Raw genomic sequence first — 23,766 nt, forward strand, 5'->3', positions numbered from 1 at the left:
TCGACTCCTACAGCCAGCCCCCGATCCCCCTCGCCGAAGAGAGCAAGGATTGGGGCTGGCGATAGCCATGCAATTGTTGCGGGGAGTTCTTCAATTCCCTCTTTGGACGATGTAAGTCTTCTTTTTCTTCTAGATTCACTATTTTGCTTTGCCAGTCTATCTTTGATCATTTGTCGAGTTTTTCCTCTTCTAAACTTGCTTCCTGACGCTCTCTATACCCTTTGATGAAGCACCTCATCAAAATTGGGATCCAATTTATTCGGTTTCGCGACGCAGCCGAAGATCTGAGAGGTAAGTCCCACTTTGTTCTGGGTGACCCATTTTCCTCGGCAAACCTATTTTGTATCTAACAAGCAATTTTCGTCCTTTGCCCTTCTTTTCAGAGAATCTCGACAGAGCCAAGAAACGCGCTGAAGAGCTCGCTGTTAAGCTTGAGCAAAGCGAAAAGGCTCGCGAGAAAGCTGAACAAGATGTCGCTGTTGTTGAAGATCTTCGTAAAAGGCTTCACAAAGCTGAAAATGCTCTGAGCGACAAAGTGTCTCAACAGATTGATCGCGAGAATGCCATCATAGATCGTTTGGAGACCCAAAACTGACGATTCGTTAGTAAGTGTCTTCCGTCGCCTGCGTTTGTTTTTATCTTTACTTTCTTCTCTGGATATTGATGAACTTCTGCTTTGCTCCAGCAGGAAGGATGGGTGAGGATTTTACCTTACATGAAGGTTCCGAGGATCGTCTTCTCGACACTCTTTCCATCCTCGAGCTGCACGGTGACCTGGCACGCACTAATATTTCCGAATCTCGTGCCGCGTTTAAGCTACTGTTCCCTCACTTCTTACCTAAGAAGACATAGCCCGAGATTTTCTTTGAGCTTGTGCATCGCTTTCGAGGCGAAGAAGATCCTGCTTTGGTTTACCGGCAGGAAAACGTGAAGGTTGGAGTCGAGGGAACCATTGCCCTTGTTACCGACAGCCGCCAAGATGTCGACTGGGCGAAGGTTGGCAACCCCAAGGGGATGAACAAGGAAAAATGGAAGACTTTGGTGAAGGCTGCAAATCCTCACTCGAAGAAAATCCTTGCCTTCCTGGGGCACAAACCTGCTGCATCTGCTAACACTGCCAAGCCGAAGGTCAAGTAGACCAACCTATCCCTTTATATATTTTTTTCCTTTTGTAGTTATCGCTATCCTTATGATTTGCGACTATCCTTATCGACTCGTTAGGAGTCAGCTTTTGTAAGGTGCCACAATTATGTAAATATCTCAACTTATTAATGAAGAAAGGTGACCCTTGCTGAACGATTGATTGTCGACATTTCTTTCTTTCAGTTCGTATTTGATAACTATTCTGAGGCCGATCGACCGTCCCCTGCTTCTACTGCCGCGTCTCACTCTAAACGGATACCTGGCGACATTTCCTTCGACGATTCTTCGTGTCCTGACTCGATTCAGCAAGAACTGACTGAACTTCGACAACAACTTCAAGACATGAAAAAACAAGCCATCATTGTCATGGACCAATCTCGTAAATCCTCCGAACGCGAGAAAATTGCTCTCCAACAGGCTCAGGAAGCTCTGGTACTTGATGCGTGCAGTTAACACACGTCCGTTGGGAACCCCAAGAGGAAGGTGTGATGCGTACAGTAGCAAGTTTTCCCTCAGAAAGAAACCAAGGTTTATCGAACCAGTAGGAGCCAAGAAGCACGTTGAAGGTTGATGGCGGCGGAGTGTAGTGCGGCGCAACACCGGGGATTCCGGCGCCAACGTGGAACCTGCACAACACAATCAAAGTACTTTGCCCCAACGTAACGAGTGAGGTTGTCAATCTCATCGGCTTGCTCGTAAACAAAGGATTAAACGTACTCGTGTGGAAGATGATGATTGTTTGCGAAGAACGAGTAAAGAACAATTGCAGTAGATTGTATTTCAGATGTAAAGAATTGGACCGGGGTCCAGAGTTCACTAGTGGTGTCTCTCCCATAAGATAAACAGATGTTGGGTGAACAAATTACAGTTGGGCAATTGACAAATAAAGAAGGCATAACAATGCACATACATATATCATGATGAGTACTATGAGATTTAATCTGGGCATTACGACAAAGTACATAGACCGCTATCCAAGCATGCATCTATGCCTAAAAAGTCCACCCTCAGGTTATCATCCGAACCCCTTCCAGTATTAAGTTGCAAACAACAGACAATTGCATTTAGTATGGTGCGTAATGTAATCAACACAAATATCCTTAGACAAAGCATCGATGTTTTATCCCTAGTGGCAACAGCACATCCACAACCTTAGAACTTTACGTCACTCGTCCCGGATTCAATGGAGGCATGAACCCACTATCGAGCATAAATACTCCCTCTTGGAGTCACAAGTATCAACTTGGCCGAGCCTCTACTAGCAACGAGAGAGCATGCAAGAACATAAACAACATATATGATAGATTGATAATCAACTTGACATAGTATTCAATATTCATCGGATCCCAACAAACACAACATGTAGCATTACAAATAGATGATCTTGATCATGATAGGCAGCTCACAAGATCTAACATGATAGCACAATGAGGAGAAGACAACCATCTAGCTACTGCTATGGACCCATAGTCCAGGGGTGGACTACTCACACATCGATCCGGAGGCGATCATGGCGATGAAGAGACCTCCGGGAGATGATTCCCTCTCCGGCAGGGTGCCGGAGGCGATCTCCTGAATCCCCCGAGATGGGATTGGCGGCGGCGGTGTCTCTGGAAGGTTTTCCGTATCGTGGCTCTCGGTACTGGGGGTTTCGCGACGAAGGCTTTAAGTAGGCGGAAGGGCAGAGTCGGGGGCGTCACGGGGGACCCACACACTAGGGCCGCGCGGCCAGGGCCTGGGCCGCGCCGCCCTACTGTGTCGTCGCCTCGTGGCCCCACTTCGTGACTCCTTCGGTCTTCTGGAAGCTTCGTGTAAAAAATAGGCCCATGGGCGTTGATTTCGTCCAATTCCGAGAATATTTCCTTACTAGGATTTCTGAAACCAAAAACAACAGAAAACAGCAACTGGCTCTTCGGCATCTCGTCAATAGGTTAGTGCCGAAAAATGCATAATAATGACATATAATGTGTATAAAACATGTGAGTATCATCATAAAAGTAGCATGGAACATAAGAAATTATAGATACGTTTGGGACGTATCAAGCATCCCCAAGCTTAGTTCCTACTCGCCCTCGAGTAGGTAAACGATAACAAAGATAATTTCTGAAGTGACATGCTATCATAATCTTGATCATACTATTGTAAAGCATATGAGATGAATGCAGCGATTCGAAGCAATGATGAAGATAATGTGTAAACAAATGAATCATATAGCAAGGACTTTTCATGAATAATACTTTCAAGACAAGCATCAATAAGACTTGCATAAGAGTTACTCATAAAGCAATAGATTCTTAGTAAAATGCTTTGAAGAACCACAAAGGAAGATATAAGTTTCAGCGGTTGCTTTCAACTTCAACATGTATATCTCATGGATAATTGTCAACATAAAGTAATATAACAAGTGCAATAGGTAAACATGTAAGAATCAATGCACACAGTTGACACAAGTGTTTGCTTCTGAGATAGAAAGAATGGGTAAACTGACTCAACAATAAAGTAGAAGATAGGCCCTTCGCAGAGGGAAGCATGGATTACTATATTTGTGCTAGAGCTTTTCATTTTGAAAACAAGAAACAATTTTGTCAACGGTAGTAATAAAGCATATGTGTTATGTATAAGAGATCCTACAAGTTGCAAGCCTCATGCATAGTATACCAATAGTGCTCGCACCTTGTCCTAATTAGCTTGGATTAACATGGATTATCATTGCATAGCATATGTTTCAACCAAGTGTCACAAAGGGGTACCTCTATGCCGTCTGTACAAAGGTCTAAGGAGAAAGTTCGCATTGGATTTCTCGCTTTTGATTATTCTCAACTTAGACATCCATACCGGGACAACATAGACAACGAGATAATGGACTCCTCTTTTAATGCATAAGCATTCAACAACAGTTAAAATTCTCATAAGAGATTGAGGATTGATTGTCCACACTGAAACTTCCACCATGAATCATGGCTTTAGTTAGCGGCCCATTGTTCTTCTCTAACAATATGCATACTCAAACCATATGATCATGAAAATCGCCCTTACTTCGAGACAAGACGAACATGCATAGCAACTCACATGATATTCAACAAAGGTAAAAGTTGATGGCGTCCCCAGAAACATGGTTACCGCTCAACAAGCAACTTATTAAGAAATAAGACACATAAGTACATATTCTTCACCACAATAGTTTTTAAGGCTATTTTTCCCATGAGCTATATATTGCAAAGACAAAGGATGGAAATTTTAAAGGTAGCACTCAAGTAATTTACTTTGGAATGGCGGAGAAATACCATGTAGTATGTAGGTATGGTGGACACAAATGGCATGGTTATTGGCTCAAGGATTGGGATGCATGAGAAGAATTCCTCTCAATACAAGGCTAGGCTAGCAAGGTTGTTTGAAGCAAACTCAAGTATAAAAGGTGCAGCAAAGCTCACATATGAACATATTGTAAGTATTATAAGACTTTATATCGTCTCCTTGTTGTTCAAACACCTTAACCGTAAAATATCTAGACTCTAGAGATCAATCATGCAAACCAAATTTTAACAAGCTCTATGTAGTTCTTCATTAATAGGTGCAAAGTACATGATGCAAGAGCTTAAACATGATCTATATGAGCACAACAATTGCCAAGTATCAAATTATTCAAGACATTATACCATTTACCACATGCGGCATTTTCCGTTTCCAACCATATAACAATGAATGAAATAGTTCAACCTTCGCAATGAACATTAAGATAAAGCTAAGAACATATGTGTTCATACGAAACTACGGAGCGTGTCTCTCTCCCAAACAAAGAATGCTAGGATCCGATTTTATTCAAACAAAAACAAAAACAAAAACAAACAGACGCTCCAAGTAAAGCACATAAGATGTGACGAAATAAAAATATAGTTTCACTAGAGGAACCTGATAAGTTGTCGATGAAGAAGGGATGCCTTGGGAATCCCCAAGCTTAGATGCTTGAGTCTTCTTAAAATATGCAGGGATGAACCACGGGGGCATCCCCAAGCTTAGACTTTTCACTCTTCTTGATCATATTGTATCATCCTCCTCTCTTGACCCTTGAAAACTTCCTCCACACCAAACTCAAAACAAACTCATTAGAGGGTCAGTGCATAATTCATATATTCAGAGGTGACATAATCATTCTTAACACTTCTGGATATTGCACAAAGCTACTGAAAGTTAATGGAACAAAGAAATCCATCAAACATAGCAAAACAGACAATTCGAAATAAAAGGCAGAATCTATCAAAACAGAACAGTCCGTAAAGACGAATTTTTTAGAGGCACCATACTTGCTCAGATGAAAATGCCAAAATTGAATGAAAGTTGCGTACATATCTGTGGATCACGCACGTAAATTGGCATATTTTTATAAATTTTCTACAGAGACTACCGCTCAAATTCGTGACAGCAAGAAATATGTTCCTGCGCAGTAATCCAAATCTAGTATTGACTTTACTATCAAAGACTTTACTTGGCACAGCAATGAAATAAAATAAAGATAAGGAGAGGTTGCTACAGTAATAACAACTTCCAAGACTCAAATATAAAATAAAGTGCAGAAGTAAAATAATGGGTTGTCTCCCATAAGCGCTTTTCTTTAACGCCTTTCGCCTAGGCGCAGAAAGTGTGTATCAAGTAACATCGAGAGATGAAGCATCAACGAGAGGGGTTGGGAGTTTTCTCAACTATGCATTTTATCTTATCTATGTGAGTTTCGGAGGCTCCTTTTTCATTATTCTTAGGCTTGCTATCCTCGTCAAACAAATTTTCAGGAACAAGCCAACCATAGTTATTTTCTAGAGCGTCATTCATTCCTAGGAGCTTACAAGGTATTGCTGTCTTAATCTCCCCACCATCATTAACATTATTAGTGTACCTTATTCTATCCATGTCCATCTTTTCAAGGGTACTAGCAAAGTTGGTATAAGAGCCAAGCATCTTATACTTAATAAAGACCTTTCTAGCCTCTCTTGCTACTCCACCAAATTCTTTAAGAAGGGTTTCTAAGACAAAATCTTTCTTTTCCCCTTCCTCCATATCACAGAGTGTGAGAAACATGTGTTGAATTATGGGATTGAGATTAACAAATTTAGTTTCCAACATGTGTACTAAAGAAGCAACAACAATTTCATAAGTAGGAGCAAGTTCTACCAAGTGTCTATCTTCAAAATCTTTAGCTGTACTAACATGAGTGAAAAAGTCTTCTATATTATCTCTTCCAATTATAGACCCTCGTCCCACCGGTATGTCTTTTAGAGTGTACTTAGGAGGAAACATGATGAAATAAACGAAAGGTAAATAAAGTAAATGCAAGTAACTAATTTTTTTGTGTTTTTAATATAGAGAACAAGACAGTAAATAAAGTAAAGCTAGCAACTAATTTTTGTGTGTTTTCGATATAAAGAGCAAACAAAGCAGTAAATAAAATAAAGTAAAGCAAGACAAAAACAAAGTAAAGAGATTGGATGTGGGAGACTCCCCTTGCAGCGTGTCTTGATCTCCCCGGCAACGGCGCCAGAAAAAGAGCTTGATGCGTGCAGTTAACACACGTCCGTTGGGAACCCCAAGAGGAAGGTGTGATGCGTACGATAGCAAGTTTTCTCTCGAAAAGAAACCAGGGTTTATCGAACCGAGTAGGAGCCAAGAAGCACGTTGAAGGTTGATGGCGGCGGAGTGTAGTGCGGCGCAACACCGAGGATTCCGGCGCCAACGTGGAACCTGCACAACACAATCAAAGTACTTTGCCCCAACGTAACAGATGAGGTTGTCAATCTCACCGGCTTGCTCGTAAACAAAGGATTAAACGTATTGTGTGGAAGATGATGATTGTTTGCGAAGAACAGTAAAGAACAATTGCGGTAGATTGTATTTCGGATGTAAAGAATTGGACCGGGGTCCACAGTTCACTAGTGGTGTCTCTCCCATAAGATAAACAGATGTTGGGTGAACAAATTACAATTGGGCAATTGACAAATAAAGAAGGCATAACAATGCACATACATATATCATGATGAGTACTATGAGATTTAATCAGGGCATTACGACAAAGTACATAGACCGCTATCCAGCATGCATCTATGCCTAAAAAGTCCACCTTCGGGTTATCATCCGAACCCCTTCCAGTATTAAGTAGCAAATAACAGACAATTGCATTAAGTATGGTGCGTAATGTAATCAACACAAATATCCTTAGACAAAGCATCGATGTTTTATCCTTAGTGGCAACAACACATCCACAACCTTAGAACTTTCTATCACTGTCCTAGATTCAATGGAGGCATGAACCCACTATCGAGCATAAATACTCCCTCTTGGAGTCACAAGTATCAACTTGGCCAGAGCCTCTACTAGCAACGGAGAGCATGCAAGAACATAAACAACATATATGATAGATTGATAATCAACTTGACATAGTATTCAATATTCATCGGATCCCAACAAACACAACATGTAGCATTACAAATAGATGATCTTGATCATGATAGGCAGCTCACAAGATCTAACATGATATCACAATGAGGAGAAGACAACCATCTAGCTACTGCTATGGACCCATAGTCCGGGGGTGGACTACTCACACATCGATCCGGAGGCGATCATGGCGATGAAGAGACCTCCGGGAGATGATTCCCCTCTCCGGCGAGGGTGCCGGAGGCGATCTCCCTGAATCCCCCGAGATGGGATTGGCGGCGGCGGCGTCTCTAGAAGGTTTTCCGTATCGTGGCTCTCGGTACTGGGGGTTTCACGACGAAGGCTTTAAGTAGGCGGAAGGGCAGAGTCGGGGGCGTCATGGGGGACCCACACACTAGGGCCGCGCGGCCAGGGCCTGGGCCGCGCCGCCCTACTGTGTCGTCGCCTCGTGGCCCCACTTCGTGACTCCTTCGGTCTTCTGGAAGCTTCGTGTAAAAATAGGCCCCTGGGCGTTGATTTCGTCCAATTCCGAGAATATTTCCTTACTAGGATTTCTAAAATCAAAAACAGCAGCTGGCTCTTCGGCATCTCGTCAATAGGTTAGTGCCGGAAAATGCATAATAATGACATATAATGTGTATAAAACATGTGAGTATCATCATAAAAGTAGCATGGAACATAAGAAATTATAGATACGTTTGGGACGTATCAGTACTGAAGGAAGTTGTGGTGGCCGAGGCTTTACAGGCTACCGCCCGAGAAAATTACATGCTTGACCTGATGACTGACGCAAGTCTAGATATGGCGGGTACGTTGCGCTTCACCTTACATTTTCCTCGAAAATGCTCATATATTTTGTCATATGTTGCTTTTCCTTTTTGGTTTTAGGTTCCTTTATTGATGTTGTTGCTGAAGATCAAAGCGTTGACTCGCGAGTTGATGTCCTTCTCCGGCTTGCCAGACAAAATGGCAGTGATTTTTGGGCTAGCAAAGATCGCACTCGACGAATTGTTCGATTCCAAGATCGTGCTGCTCACGTCCGAGAATTTCTTGAGTTCTGCACTAGTACCTTAGCCATGGTGTACAGTGCTATGTTTCCTTGGAATCCTCAACCCGAAACTCTTCATGAGCTGATGAAGAAGTTCGAAAACTTTAATCAGATCCATAACTTTGTGAAAGCCCAACTGATGGCTGGAGCCAGGTTTGCATTGATCTGGTTGAAGATTTGCCACTCAAAACTGGATCTGGATAAGGATATCGATGTCTGCTACTCCAAGTTAAAGCGGAGAAAAAGAAATGTCGACAAGCTTAACAATGTAGTTACACCGGTTGCCGAGAAGATGATTGAAGAACTCCTGCGAGTTGATGCTATTTTCTTCCATGACTACCACTATGCAGATACCCCGGATGCTCCTGCTAAGGGTGGAAGAGTAATGATAGATGATCTGCTATAGATGTTTTGTTTTTTCTTTCTATTGTGCGCACTGCTGGGTCAGAGTGTAAAGTTTGTATATTGCGGATCACTTGCACTGTAAATATTATTTACGAGACTCATGTATAGTCAAAGCAACCTTATGTTTTTTTCCTCTAGCCCCCGAGTATTTCGGTAGTCGTATCTATGTTTATTATTCACGAGGTATTTGAACCAAGGAAAATAGTTTTCGAGCTATATTATGTAAGAGCCGAGTATATATTGTTAATTTTGCGGGTTTAAGCCCCCGAGCCTGACAAAGAAGAAGATATATATCAGCAATATTTTTACTATATTGCAGCATCGTGAGCCCACCTCATTAAAAACCTTCCAGCCCCACTCGGTGCCCTGAAAGGAAAAGAGTGCGTCTAAAAACTCGCGAGCTTTTCAGTACATTGTGTGCTTACATATGTAACTCTATTTTGGCTTTCTACGCGTAAAAACGTCGGAGCTACGCCACGTTCCAGGGGTTTGGTTCTTCCTTCCCTGTCTTCTTGCCCTTCAATCTGTATGCTCCTCCTGGAATTACTTCGGTAACGATATATGGTCTTACCCAAGGAGATTCAAATTTTTCATGGCTATCCTGAGTGAGCCAAAGAACCAAGTCGCCAACTTGAAAGGACCTTGGTCGCAAGCGTCGACTATGGTAATTTTTCAGGTTCTGTTGGTACATGGTGACTCTTGACAACACCTCATCTCTGGCTTCGTCGAGTGCATCGACATCATCTTCCAGCGCTTTTCTCGAGATTTCTTCATCATATTCCGCCACTCTCGGAGAATTACTTTCTATTTCTATCGGGAGTACCGCCTCAGCTCCATGGACCAAGAAGAACGGAGTTTCTTGCATCGCTGTGTTGGGTGTTGTCCGTATGCTCCATAGCACGCTAGGCAACTCATCTGGCCAAGTGTGTCGAGCTTTCTCTAATGGTATTAACAGCCGTTTCTTGATACCGTTGCAGATAATGTTGTTTGCTTTTTCGACTTGGCCATTGGTTTCCGGATGCGCCACCGATGCGATGTGAATTTGATGCCTACCTCTGCACAGTATGCCTTGAATTCTTTGGAGATAAAATTGCTGCCGTTGTCTGCAACTATGTTGTTTGGGACACCAAATCGAAAGACTATGCCCTTGATGAAGCTCACCACCGATGCTGCATCTACTGAAGTTACTGGTACTGCTTCGATCCACTTGGTGAACTTGTCGACAGCCACGAGCAAATATACATATCCTCCTGGCCAAGCCTTGTGTAGCTTCCCCACCATGTCGAGACCCCATTGTGCGAAAGGCCAAACCAATGGTATTGGCATCAGCTCTGCTGCCGGAGAATGAGGCTTTGCCGCAAATCTTTGACACGCATCGCAGGTGCGCACTATGTCTTTTGCGTCTTCAATAAAAACCTGCCCTGAAGACTTTGGATGCTATTGCTCGACTGCTTGCATGGTGGCCGCATATTCCCTCGTGTACATCCTTTAGTATAACTCTTCCTTCCTCGGGTGTAACACACCTTTGCAATACTCCTGATATGCTTCATTTGTACAGCTCTCCCTTGACCACGGTAAAGGCTTTAGATCGTCGGATGACTCGTCTTACCTCCACCGGATCTTCAGGTATCTCTTTCCTCATGCTATATGCCACATAAAGCTGCATCCAAGGAATTTGTATCATCATAACTTCATGTGGTTCCTCCTCATCTTCCGATGCGTTCGCTTCTGGATCTGCTGGAGCCCCCAAGTCTTTTTCAGACTTCTCTTTTTTCTTCGCCTGCTTCGGTGTTTTTTTCGCCTTAGTTGATCTCTCGCTTATCTCCTCCCAAAACACGCCAGGTGGTATTGGTAAGCACTGTGACCCGATATTTGCCAAAACGTCGGTTTCATCGTTGCTGAGTCTGCTGATATGATTTACTTCGTAACCATCAAAGAGTTTCTCGAGTTCATTGTATACCTCCTTATATGCTATCATGTTGTCATTGACTGCATCACACTTGTTCATCACCTGTTGAGCCACCAATTGGGAGTCGCCGAAGACTTTTAGTCGAGTCGCACCACACGCCTTTGCCATCTTCATTCCATGTACGAGTGCTTCATATTATGCCTCATTATTTGATGCATTCGGGAATGTCATCCGCAATATACATTTCATTTTGTCTCCTTGGGGTGACACCAGAATCACGCCAGCTCCAGCTCCTTCTACTCTCTTGGTCCCTTCGAAGTTCATATGCCAGGTACTCGACAAATCAGGGAGTCCCGTGTTTTGCAGCTCCATCCACTCCGCAACGAAATCTGGTAGAATTTGCGATTATTGCTTTTCGTTTTTCATATGTGATGTCCCAAGGGGAAAGCTCTATTCCCAAAGGGAGACACGGCCTGTAGCTTCTGGATTGTTTAGGATGTTTGATAAAGGCGCCTCGTTGACCACTATTATCGGATGTGCCGAAAAATAGTGTCGCAACTTTCTTGCTGTCGTAAACACTCCATATGCTAAATTCTGATACTGCGGATAACGCTATTTTGATGGCGATAAAACTTCACTGATGAAGTATACCGGCCTTTGAACTCCATGAATTTTCCCTTCTTCTTCCCTTTCTACCACAAGGACTGTGCTGACCACCTGAGGTGTGGCCGCGATATATAGTAGGAGAGGTTCTTTTTTCTTTTGGAGCCACAAGTATTGGGGGTGTCGAAATTGTACGCTTGTGGTGCTCGAAAGCTCTGTCTGCTTCTTCGTTCCACTCGAAATTTTCTCCTTGCTTGATGAGGGTATAGAAGGGCAGCGCTTTCTCTCCTAGCCTAGCAACAAACCTTCTCAAAGCTGCGACATGTCCTGTCAGCCGTTGTATCTCCTTGAGTTTCGTGGGCTTCCTCATTGTCACAATGGCTTGTATTTTCTCAGGGTTCGCCTCAATTCCTCTGGCCGATACTAAGTATCCAAGAAGTTCTCCCGCAGGAACGCCGAAGGAACATTTCGTCGGGTTTAGCTTGAGGCGAAACTTGTCGAGGTTGTCTATGGTTTCTCTAAGATCATCAATCAAAGATAACCCCTGTTTGTTGTTATGACGACGTCGTCGATGTATACTTGAACGTTCTTGCCAATCTGCGTGGCGAAACACTTTTGCATCATCCTCTGATAAGCAGCTCCCGCGTTTTTCAACCCGAAGGGTATTGTTCTGTAAGGAGTTATAAAAGCTGTTTGACCTCATCTTCTTCTTTTAGGCGGATCTGGTTGTAACCAGAATACGCGTCCAGGAAGGAAAGATGTTCACATCCCGCTGTGGAGTCGATAATTTGATCGATCCTCGGGAGGGGAAAGTGATCCTTTGGACAATGTTTATTGAGACACGTGAAGTCGACGCACATGCGAAGGACATCAGTGTTTTTCTTCGGGACCAGAACTGGGTTAGCGACCCATGTGGCCTTTGTGTGCAGCTCCCTGATGAAATTTGCTTCTTGAAGTCCATTAATTTCTGAGAGCATAGCTTTGCGGTTTGGTTCCGAAAAACGCCACAAAGGTTGTCGAATTGGCCTAGCCCTTGGATCTAGATTAAGGGGGTGCTCAGCAAGTTCCCTGGGTACTCCTGGCATGTCAGCTGGACACCATGCGAAGATTTCCCAGCGCTCACGGAGGAACTCGACGAGCGCACTTTCCTATGCGTTATCCATGTTTATTGCGATTGCTGTCATCTTCTTAGGATCCGTCGGGTGAATTTGCACACTTCTTTTGAGTTCTTGGAGGTGTCGAAAGTTTGCTCCTTAAGCGGCCTTCCTCCATCAGGCAACACATCATAATCAGTTGTTAACCTGGACGCCATATATTCTACATGCATCCCGAAAGTTTCTGACATCCTGTGGAAATCCTTGTCGCACTTATCTGCCAAAGCAAAACTCCCCTTTACTGTAATTGGGCCCTTGGGTCCAGGGAGCCTCCATAACAAGTATGTATAATGTGGCACCGCCATAAATCTGGCATAAGCGGGTCGTCCCAGTAGAGCATGATACTGTGGCGTAAAATCTACGACTTCGAACTCCAACTTCTCTCTTCTGTAATTCTCTCAAGTTCCAAACTAAACGTCGAGATTGATCTTTCCCAATGGATAACTTGGCTTTTAGGGTGTGATGTCGTGGAAGCGCGTGTCTGTTGGTGTTAAATTTGCCAGAGATATGTTCATCTTCCTCAATGTATCTGCGTACATAAGGTTTAAGCTGCTCCGTCCATCTATGAACACACGCGATACATCGAATCCTGCGATCACCACAGGAAAAATCATAGCTGATTGCCCTGGTCGTGGAACTTGAGGCGGATGATCCGCTTGGGTGAACCCGATGTCCTGTGCCGACCAATTCAAGTACTCGATCGTTGGTGGAGGCATCTTCTCTACCATGTAAACTTGTCGCGAGATCACCTTTTGGGCTCTATTCGAGGGTCTGCCCTTCTGAATCATTGACACTACTCCCGTTGTGTCAATATAAGGACCGTTGGTTGCTGGGGTTGCCACCAATTGCAACTGATGTCGATTTTCGTCGGCAATAGCGGGTGGAGGTGGAAGGTGAATCTTACTCCTTGGCCCCTGGGGGTTCCTGCTTGCTGCCTGTGCATTGGCATGGCATGCGTATCTATGCAATGCTAGGAAAGTTCGGCAGTCCTTCTGAAGATGACCCAACTGTCTTTTCCCGGTATTATCGAGAAAGAAGTGCATCTGAAATGGTCCATTCAAAAGATCCTCGGGTGATACATATGGTGTTTGAAACCTCGGTCGACTATTTTGCCTGCTAGAGCTTGGAGCATCCATGTAGTCACTGCGCTGCTCGTTACTCCTCTGATAGTCATCTCGATGATTTCCTCTGCTATTTCCTCGAAAACCAGCCGCTACTTGGCCAGGGCCATCGTGGTCTGAGAACTGTCGAGAAAAACGTCGCCTATTTTGATTGTTGTTTCGGTTGCGGTCTTCGTCGGGTGATCTGTGCCGTTTATTTTGAACAACATCTTCTCCATCTGCCCAGCGATTCGCTATCTCCATGAGCGCTGCTATTGTTTTCGGGTTAGACCTTCCCAAGTCCTCGATTAAGTCCTTTCTTCGGATCCCCACAACAAACACATCTATTGCTCTTTCGTCAGATATGTTCTCTACCAAATTTTTTATAATGTTCCATCTCTGGATATACATCCTCATTGGCTCGTCAAACTTCTGCCTGCAGGCCCTTAGCTGTTCTATTGATGTGGGTTTCTTGCACGTGGATAGAAATTTTTTCACGAACATGTCTTCGAAAGTTTCCCAGCTGTCGATTGATCCTACTGGTAGCTTTTTTATCCAAGACCTTGCGGCTCCACTTAGGTGGACCTAGATGCTCTGCATGGCAGTTGCTTTGGTACCACCTGTCAACTTCACTATCTCCAGGTAGTCGACTAACCAGTCCTCAGGATCTTGTAGACCATCGATTTTTTTGTAATTGTCGGGTAATTTAAACCCAGACGGAACCCGAGTTTTGCGAACTCGTCGAGTGAAGCAAGGAAGCCCACACATGTCTTCCTCATCTATTTCTGGTGAGTGCCCTCCTTTCTTGCCGTGCTCTATCGACTCGTTATTGCGTCGTTGTGTCTCTCGCGTCACCTGTCCTTGGAGGATCTCACGTTACCACAGCGGGTCGAGGACTATTTTGCCTTGGGGCACCTTCATGTGGTGTGCTTGTACTTGCGAACGTTGTTCCCATGGCTCCAACTCCTGCCATGGCCATCTGGTATAGCGCTTCTCTTGGATCTCCAGGAGGTGGCCTAGATGCCAATATATAGGCCTGAGTCGTCATATATCCTGCCTCCGGTGTTTTGGGAATGATGTTTCCTCTTGTATCTATCGACATAAAGGACATGTCGAGATTCTCGATCAGATGATCCGCTCCTGCTCGGGTATATGCGCCAATCGAGATCTTCCTCTATCACGTGCTGGTCTATGGTTATCTCCCGAAGTTACTGATTGTCGACTTAACTCGGCTCTTCGCCTGCTCGACGCGGAGGCTGCAGCTTTTCTTTGTTCAAGTATCACCCTTTGCTTTTCCAACTCGCGGTTAGCACGCGCGAGTCTATATTGATATGCTTGCAGCTCTTCCACCGTAGCCGTGGTGGTCATCGGCTCTATGCCATTCATGACTCTTGATGCTCTGTCCCAAGCTGCTTGCGAAAGTTGTAATTTCTCGCGAGGTGTGGGCCTGACGTACTTGCTTCCCAATCCTCACCTGAGGTCAGCGGGATCGATGTATGGATTTCCCAAATCATCGAAATCCTCTGATGCTTCATCATCTTGGCGAAGACCTCCCGAATAGAAGTAGATCTATCGATGAAGTTGAAGCTGTCGATGCTTTCCGAATCGTTGTCCAGATCGGAATCCGTAAATGACCCGAAAGACATCCCGCTGAACAGATCGGCGAGATCTCCGCCGGTGGCAGGCTTGACGTAGCTTGCCGACGAAGTTTCCTCATCGCTTGACTTGATTGACAATGATGATCTCGAGAAATCGGAACCAACCGCTAACGGTCCCGAAAGAATCGGTGCCGCTAGGCGATGTGATCCTTCTCTCCCGACGCAGAAGTGGAAACTTCTGAACGTCATCTCCATTGGCTCTCCAGGTAGGCATATGCATCCACACGGGATGGAAGGTGAAGAACAAAATCAACGAGACCAGTTTTGATCTGTTTACCTCCATCCACCGCGCTGCTTGCCACCGAAGATATCGACGATGTTGAACGTGCCATCGAGATCAGATCCTTGTCGCCTCTAATTCCCACAGACGGCGCCAATTGAGAAGGTAATTAACTTGTCAATGCCTACAAGTTTTAGACTAGGGTTTAGTGGAAAGTAGAGGGCAAGTAGATCTCGAAGGTTTCAGCCGAAAAGGTGCTCGACTGCTAAAAACTAGGATTGTGTTGACAATGAATCGATCATTTCTTTCTCCCTCGACTCCCCCTTATATAGGAGGCGGAGCCGAGGGTTTCGTGATGTACAAGTTACAAACATCGGGAGACTCTTTGAGTTCGTCCCGTATAGTTACAAGTCTCTATTCCTAATATATCTCTATCTTCCATATCAACGCTTAACTGGGCTTCCGGTCTTTGTAATATTTGAGTCGTGGGCCTTCAGTAAACCCCGGGCACCTTCTTCGGCAGGCCCATTGGGGATGCCTATGTCACCAGATCCTAGCACTTCAGCCATCACACCGCCACCTCAACGACGAAGACGAACAGGAGCTCCAGAATCAGGTACTCCACCAAAATCCACCTGATCTGGTGGATCTTCGAGCTTATTTGACAGAGCATCACCCCCACCTCTGCTGCAACTAGCTCCAATCCACCATGGACAACAACAGCAGAGCAGCAGAAGTAGGCTTCTCCAGCCGCTGCTCGGAGGCGACGAAGAACAACTCCACTTCGGCACAAAGCCAGACTCCATGGAAGGAAAACCTAAATACTGAGCAAGCAGGCTACTACTGTACAAGGTAGGGACCCTCACCCGACTCAACGCCGGCCACCGCCGGAGAGGAGAAGGGGAGGGGCCAAACGGCCCTGCATCTAGGAGAGCAAGAGCAGTGGAGTTGGGGAGAGAGAAAGGAGAGTGGGAGCAACAGCTGATCCTTGTCAAGTATCGTTTCTGCAATACTACTTATTTTTACTAGTTTACTCTCTCTTTTCCTTAACAGATCTCTAATAACATGACCCTAAAGGCATAGGCTAAGATATTTGGTGCAACACCATTGATCGGTTCGACAACCTCAGAGCAGTCCGACTCGATGATCAAGATCAGGTGCGTCCATTGTAATGCGAGATTCACTCCCTCCTCAATTGCTGGTACTTCCTCTTCAGTGGCATCCTGGCAATGCCGTAGTGGCCAGCATGCTGCAAAGACCACGACACCTAGGTGATCTCGTCCAATCATACCAACTCCTGCCCGATCATCGCACGAGAACGCGTCGTCCACATTCAGCTTAACTTCATTCCCACTTCTGCCGCGCCTATTGTCTTCCATCTCCAGGCTTGTGTTTCTTCTTGAACTCTGCTCTGATCCAAGACCATATTCCCTTTTGTAACGTCTGCATCAGGGAAATGTTTGATCATTAGAAGAGAATTCACATAACTTACTAGAAGTTTGTTTGAGCATCAGGGAATTGAGCTCGAGAGTTAGCTTAGAGCTCGATCAATCTGCGGATGTTTGTGGTTATTCAAATATAGCTAAAAGTTTTTCAGTTTAACAATCGTGACATAAACATTTCTTCATGTGTAATTCACTAATTTCAGTTGTTCATTCATATATATACAACTGGTATTTTCTTTTTTATAACGTGGGTAGTGTCTATCTCATTCCAGTCAGATTTTAGTTAGTTATTGGTGGCAGTCACGTATTTGTTTTTGTAAAATAGCCCAAAAATTAAGATCTTCTTCTTACGGTTTTACTTTACATGAAATATAAATGGCTCTTCTAATTATGGTTTTACCTAAACATCAACATACTCGACTCTTGGAGGTGGTGCATCCCAAAAGGATTAAAAAGTCATGGGGTAATTTTATTTCATGTAAGTATCCAATAAATTAGCATTGGTTGTGAAGGTCTTGTAAATTTTCACACCTATCGCTCACCTCTTCGAATTATGCTAGCTAAGGTACTTCTCATCTCACTAGATGTCAATGAAATTTAGAAAACTATAATTAAGCTCCTCATCATGCGGAAGATTCATGACAATATTGCTTCATGTCTTGACGCGCCGGTACGTACGCTGGTTCCACCGAGTCCGGGCAAACATTTTCACACACGCACATGTAGTCTTCTGCACCTGGAGGGTTGCCATAGCACAACCCCACTTTGTACCTGCGGTTGATGCACCAGCTCATGCACGGCTGATTGGGTTTCATGTGCTCATCACAGAGGACCTTCTCAGGCATTGGAACATTGTACACATCGCATATCCTGCCTTCCGCTCTGCATGTACAATAGGAAAATTAGATCATAATCTCAATTCTGATCATTACAGTCGCATCAAACTTTCAATCTGGAGATATATACGTGCTATATATCGCAGATAATAGATATGTTATTTTCCGTGTGCAATATACACCTACCAGTTAATGACAAGAGGAGTGGCAGTATCAAGAGAATGGACAGCATCGTTGCTGTTGTTCTAGTCTTTCAAGGCATGGCTGAAACTTTATGCTCTCGACGTCTTTTCTTTCATATGCTCTGGTCTTGCAAGGACAATAGTACATATAAATTTATAGGACTAGAGAGGCATGCTAATCGATTGTGTGATGTGAATTGATCACTAGGTATGATTTCGTTTGATTCCTATTTGAGATAAGAATTTCATAAAAGTAGCTGGCCGCCGTGATATTAATATATTATTTTGATTTTTGATGTGATCGGCAGATTTTAGTCAAGATCATTACCTTTGTTTACTCCCTCCCTAGCAATTTAATGCAGATTTTCTGCGTGAAAATAATTGTGGCGATAATATTCTATTTTTGTGTCAATATCCTTCTTGTTTGCATTTTGTTTTGTTTTTACATTATTTAAATTTATTCAGACACATGGAAGATCAATATAGGGTTCTAGACTTTATCACTCTTTTGCCACCAAGGTCTCCATTGTTTAATGTAGTATGGGAAATAGTGAAGAATATCTCTATATCATCTATATATCTATCCATATCTAGGAGTATATATCACTAGTAGGAAAAATGCTAGAAGGGCACGGCTAATGGAAGCAGGCTCCAGCAACGGCACTTGACTGCTATTTTTAGCAGCAGGTGGAATATGAGCACGCCACTAGTAACGCCATAGTGGCAGCATACAACCTTGGAGGGAACGTGACTAGTAAGTGGGGATCACCTGTACAGATGACAAAATAAAATCTGCGGCGGGTTGTGATAGCTGCAAGCGACATGTATGAACACAGTGGCACCGTGCCACTATTTGGCACACGACTTGTATGCGGTGCCCATACCTAACCAACTCACCATCGTCTCCTTTTCGTGAGTACGCATGATGCATCAATGACTGTATGAGACGATAAACATAGTGTAAGCGCATCAATTTAGGTGCTATATATATGCTTGTGCCTTGTCACACTCTCTCAAAACACAGAATTTGGCAAAGATTTAAATAGATTGATTGTGGGAAGCTCCTATGGCAGAGCTTCTCGAAGATGTCTTATGCTTATAACAATTTAGCTACCACTTATAAGACATTTTCGAGGAGTTCATCTTAAGGTCAGATCCACAACAGGGAGATTATAGGGGCAAAATTATTGGCAGCGTGCCCCACCTGAAACATGCAGCTAATAATACTCGCAGCGCAGATCCGTAACGTGTGTCCATAGTAGCACGCTTCTATTATGTCCCATAAAGTGGTACTATTAATAGCCTCCCTCCTCTCTTTCCCTCATTCTGGATCCAAATCCGCCCGAGAGCCAACCCTAGCCGCCACCTTCCTAGAGGCTCCACCGCCGTCACCTTCCCCTATGCATCGTTGCCGCCGCCACTTACCCCGACATGTCGCCGCCAACCGCCCGCGCCGCCGCCACCTTCCTCGAGCGGTCGTCGTCGCCACCGCCACCTTCCCCTCACCGTACGATATAGATTTATATGCTACCTATATAGATTTGTATGCTAGCTATATAGATTTGTACCGTACAAAATATATTTGTATGCTACCTATATATAGAGTTTTATGCTATATATATTTGTTTGTGCTATAGATTTGTATGCTATATATCGTATGCTAGTTATATAGATTTGTATGTATGCTATATTTTGTAATGGACGATGATTAGAATTTTTTGGCAGTGATCATAGGGTGGTGTGAGCAAACCTTGTCATATGCAAAAATACAAAATCTTATGCATTTTTCTTGGCTTGCTCACCCCATCTCTATGCTTTTGGGTCCAATATAAATATGAGGCCTTATTTGAAGTTCATTTTAAATCCCTAATATTTGTATAGATTTGTTATGCTATAAATCCCTATTTTTTAATATAACCCAACCGTTATACAGTAAAAGGCTTTTATGAATCGGTGCGCAGACTGTAAACGATATATGTGCGTAGACAAAAAGTTTGTCATACCGTTCAAAGAGGACAATAAAACCATGTCAGTATGTTTTACTCCAATTAGTTAGTTGTTCATATATATAGTTACATTCACTTCTATCTTTGATCTAATTGTTGTTTCTTTTGTAATTGTGTTTAGGCTATCCCATGTAGCGCAAGACGTGACTTCATAGAACATGTACATAGAAACATTAACCAACTGGGAATGTTTGAAGTGGTCCTCCAACAAGAAACACTACCCATACATGAGAGGACCTTCGTTGTTGAAGTCACCAATGAGGCAAACTGAACCTATTTTGACGTGGTTTGTTGGACAGAGATGATAGAGAACTACGAGATGGAGAAAGGGATTAAGTGTTATTTCTACTTGGATAATTTATACGGGGACACCTTCTTTCACTACAAACAGTGGGACGTCTCATGCTCATCTGATGGTGAGTACCACGACCCAAGAGGCCGTTGTTCATTACCCACCCGTGAAGCTGGATGCGGAGGACGCGCCCCCGGTGTGTAATGTAGATCTTGCCCATTACATATCATGCAAGTGCTGACTATTAGCAATTGTAGTATATGCAATGTAATGATTTGGTCACTTGGCTATTGTGCTCAATGCAATGTAATAACTTGGTCACTTGTTTGGCTTTGTAATGTAATGATTTGGTCATTTGGCTAATCCCGTGTATCTTGTGCATATATGTCTTCATATTAGGCAGAAAGAAATGGGTACTGGCAGCAGGCAGGTCACTAGTCGCGTGCGGCTGGGTGCGCTACCAGTAAACATAGTGGTAGCGTGCCCGCGTAGCACACGACCGGTAAAGGCACACGACTAGTAACTGATACCACTGGCGAGGTACAAGTTGCGTGCCTCCACCCGCCACTGGTAGCCTAAATCCACACGCTAGCAGTAGGCTTTTTCGTACTAGTGTATGTAGTAGTTGGGATGGTGATATGAATATCTTTTTTTATCTTTGATATTGATTTCTAGCATGATCATTACATGTGTTTACTCCCTCCATACAAATTTAATGTAGATTTTATGTGTGCAAAGAGTTCTGATAACAATATATTCTACGCTTTGTGTCAATATCCTTGTTGACTGCAATTTTTTTGGTTTATGTTACTGAAGTTTATTCAGTCATGTGGAAGATCAATATAGGATATCCAAACTTTATGAGCTTTTTGCCACCACGATCTCCAATATTTAATTTAGTACTTATTAGATTGAAGAATTAATAATAATGACTATAGAGTAGGGAAATCCAATTTGTCTCACCGGTGTACATGAACCCGTTGTGTGAAAAACATATTTTAAAGTGTCAAAAGTTCTGATATAGTTCTGCATGTACATATAGACATTCTATGTTCGTACATAAGTTTTTGGAAAAAATTGTCCCATGTAAAAAAATGCTTTGACATGACTATTCATGGAACATTTTTTGTGTTTCTTACACATGCCACGGTCAAAAATTCCCTGAAAACTTGTGTGTGAATATAGAATGTCCCGATGTACATTTGGAATTATATTTCGAAATTTTTACATTTTATAATTCTTTCTTATGCATTTTTTTATAATAGGTTCATATGCACCCATGATACAAAACACCACCTCCACCTATATACATATATATATTCTTACATATGGATGGAGATAGATATGCTATAGAGAGATTGCGACGATGTTCAAGACGAAGTATTACTCTATACACATCATTATCAATTCTTCACTATTTTCTGTACCACATTAAATATTGGAGATTGTGGTAACAAAGAAGTGATAAAGTCTTGATTTCCTATGTTGATCTTCCACACGATTGAATAAACGTCAATAACATAAAAAAATAAAAGATGCAGCCAACAAGGATATTGAGACAAACGTATAATATTGTCGTCACAATTATTTACACACATAAAATCTACATTAAATGGTTAGAGAGGAAGTAAACACGTCAAAGATAAAAATAAAATATTCATATCACCGCCATGTACTACATATATTCTCCTAGATATGCATGGAGATATAAATCATATAGAGAGATTGAGCCGATGTCCAAGACAAAGTGTTACTCTATAACCATTATTATTAATTCATCGATATCTTTGGTACCACACTAAATATTGAAGATCATGGTGTGATAAGAGTGATAAAGTCTGGATCCCCTACATTGATCTTCCACGTGACTAAATCAACTTCAATACCATAAAAACAAAAAATGCAGCCAACAAGGATATTAACACAAACGTAAAATATTGTCGTCACAATTCTTTTCGCACATAAAATCTACATTAAATTGCTATGGAGGGAGTAAAGTAGTAAACACAGGTAATGATCATGCCTAAAATCCGCCTATCACATCGAAGATCAAAATAAGATATTCATATCATGTCGCTAGCTACTTTTTATGACATTCTTATCATAAATGGTAATCAGATAAATGAAATCATTAATTCCTAGTGATCACTTCACGTCACACTATCGGTTATAATACATCTACTGTCCTATAAATTGCTACATACTACTGTCCTTACAAGACCATAGCATCTCAAAGAAAAGACGATTAGATCATAGAGTTTCACCCATGGCTTGCAAGCCTAGAGGAGCAGCAACAATGGCGTCCCTCCTCTTGGTACTGCCAATCCTCTTGTCCTTTACTGGTAGGTATACTGCACACGCAAGATAAAATATATTGTATATGGTCTATAAATCTCATATATATATCTCCAGATCGAAAATTTGACACGCTTGTAATTGTGACAGATGAGATTATGATCTAATTTCCTTATTGCATAGGCAGAGTGGAAGGCATGATCTGCGATGTGTACCAGGTCCCAATGCCTGGGAAGGTACTCTGCGGCGAGCACCTGACATCCCATCAACCATGCATGAGCTGGTGCGTCAACCGCGGATACAAAGTGGGGTTGTGCTACGGCAACGCTCCAGGTGAAGATGACTTCATGTGCGTGTGTGAAAAAGTTTGCCCAGACTCGGTGGGGCCAACGGCCCGGCGCGTCAAGACATGAAGCAACATTATCAGTAATCTACCGCATGATCAAGAGATTAATTTTCGATTTTCTGGATTCCATTGACATCTCATGTGTTTTTGAAGTACCTTAGCTCACACAATCCCAAAGGGTGAAGATAGGTGTGAAAAATCATAATATCTCCACAACCAATGTTAATTCTTATTGGATAATTACATGAAATAAAATTAGAGATCTTTTGCGGTGCACTACCTCCAAGAGCCGAGTATCTTGATTTTTAGGCAAAACCGCAATTTTGAGAGCCATTTGCATTTCTCGCGTGGTAAAATTGCAAGAATAATATCTTCATGTTACGACTATTTTATATAAAAAAGAGGCGAGTACCACTCATTCGAATGATATTGAACTAAAATATCAGTCCGATGAGCTTGACATCACCCACGTTGTAAGAAGAAAACTCCAATTCCTTACGCATGCAAAAGAAATTTTAAAATATACAAATACACATGAAATATGTACCTGTGAGCCGAATTGGATGTTCTTATATAGGTCTCCATCTCTATCTCCATTTATTCTACATCTCTACCTAATTAAATTTAAAGGCCGTGTTGTGTCAAATACAACAGGGTAGGCATTTCTGTCTCCTAAGCTCCAGTAATCCCGTTTTTAAAAT

The 23,766-nt window shown here is 42.9% G+C and overlaps 1 protein-coding gene across 1 annotated transcript; it reads left to right on the plus strand.

Annotated features, from left to right (window-relative positions):
- The first annotated feature begins 22,690 nt into the window (after positions 1-22,690).
- Positions 22,691-23,221, plus strand: LOC124674158. Its single transcript, XM_047210198.1, has 2 exons — positions 22,691-22,766; positions 22,903-23,221. The coding sequence occupies exons 1-2, from the start codon at positions 22,691-22,693 to the stop codon at positions 23,130-23,132; spliced, it is 306 nt and encodes a 101-aa protein (XP_047066154.1). The 3' UTR covers positions 23,133-23,221.
- Positions 23,222-23,766: the final 545 nt, after the last annotated feature.

Source organism: Lolium rigidum, chromosome 7 (assembly GCF_022539505.1).
Source record: "Lolium rigidum isolate FL_2022 chromosome 7, APGP_CSIRO_Lrig_0.1, whole genome shotgun sequence".
NCBI lineage: Eukaryota > Viridiplantae > Streptophyta > Magnoliopsida > Poales > Poaceae > Lolium > Lolium rigidum.

Bases quoted from the DNA above. Each gene is read 5' to 3' on its own strand.
- LOC124674158 (XM_047210198.1), top strand. From the start codon at position 22,691: ATGGCTTGCAAGCCTAGAGGAGCAGCAACAATGGCGTCCCTCCTCTTG. The intron at 22,767-22,902 runs GTAGGTATACTG...CTTATTGCATAG, and splicing joins AATCCTCTTGTCCTTTACTG to GCAGAGTGGAAGGCATGATC.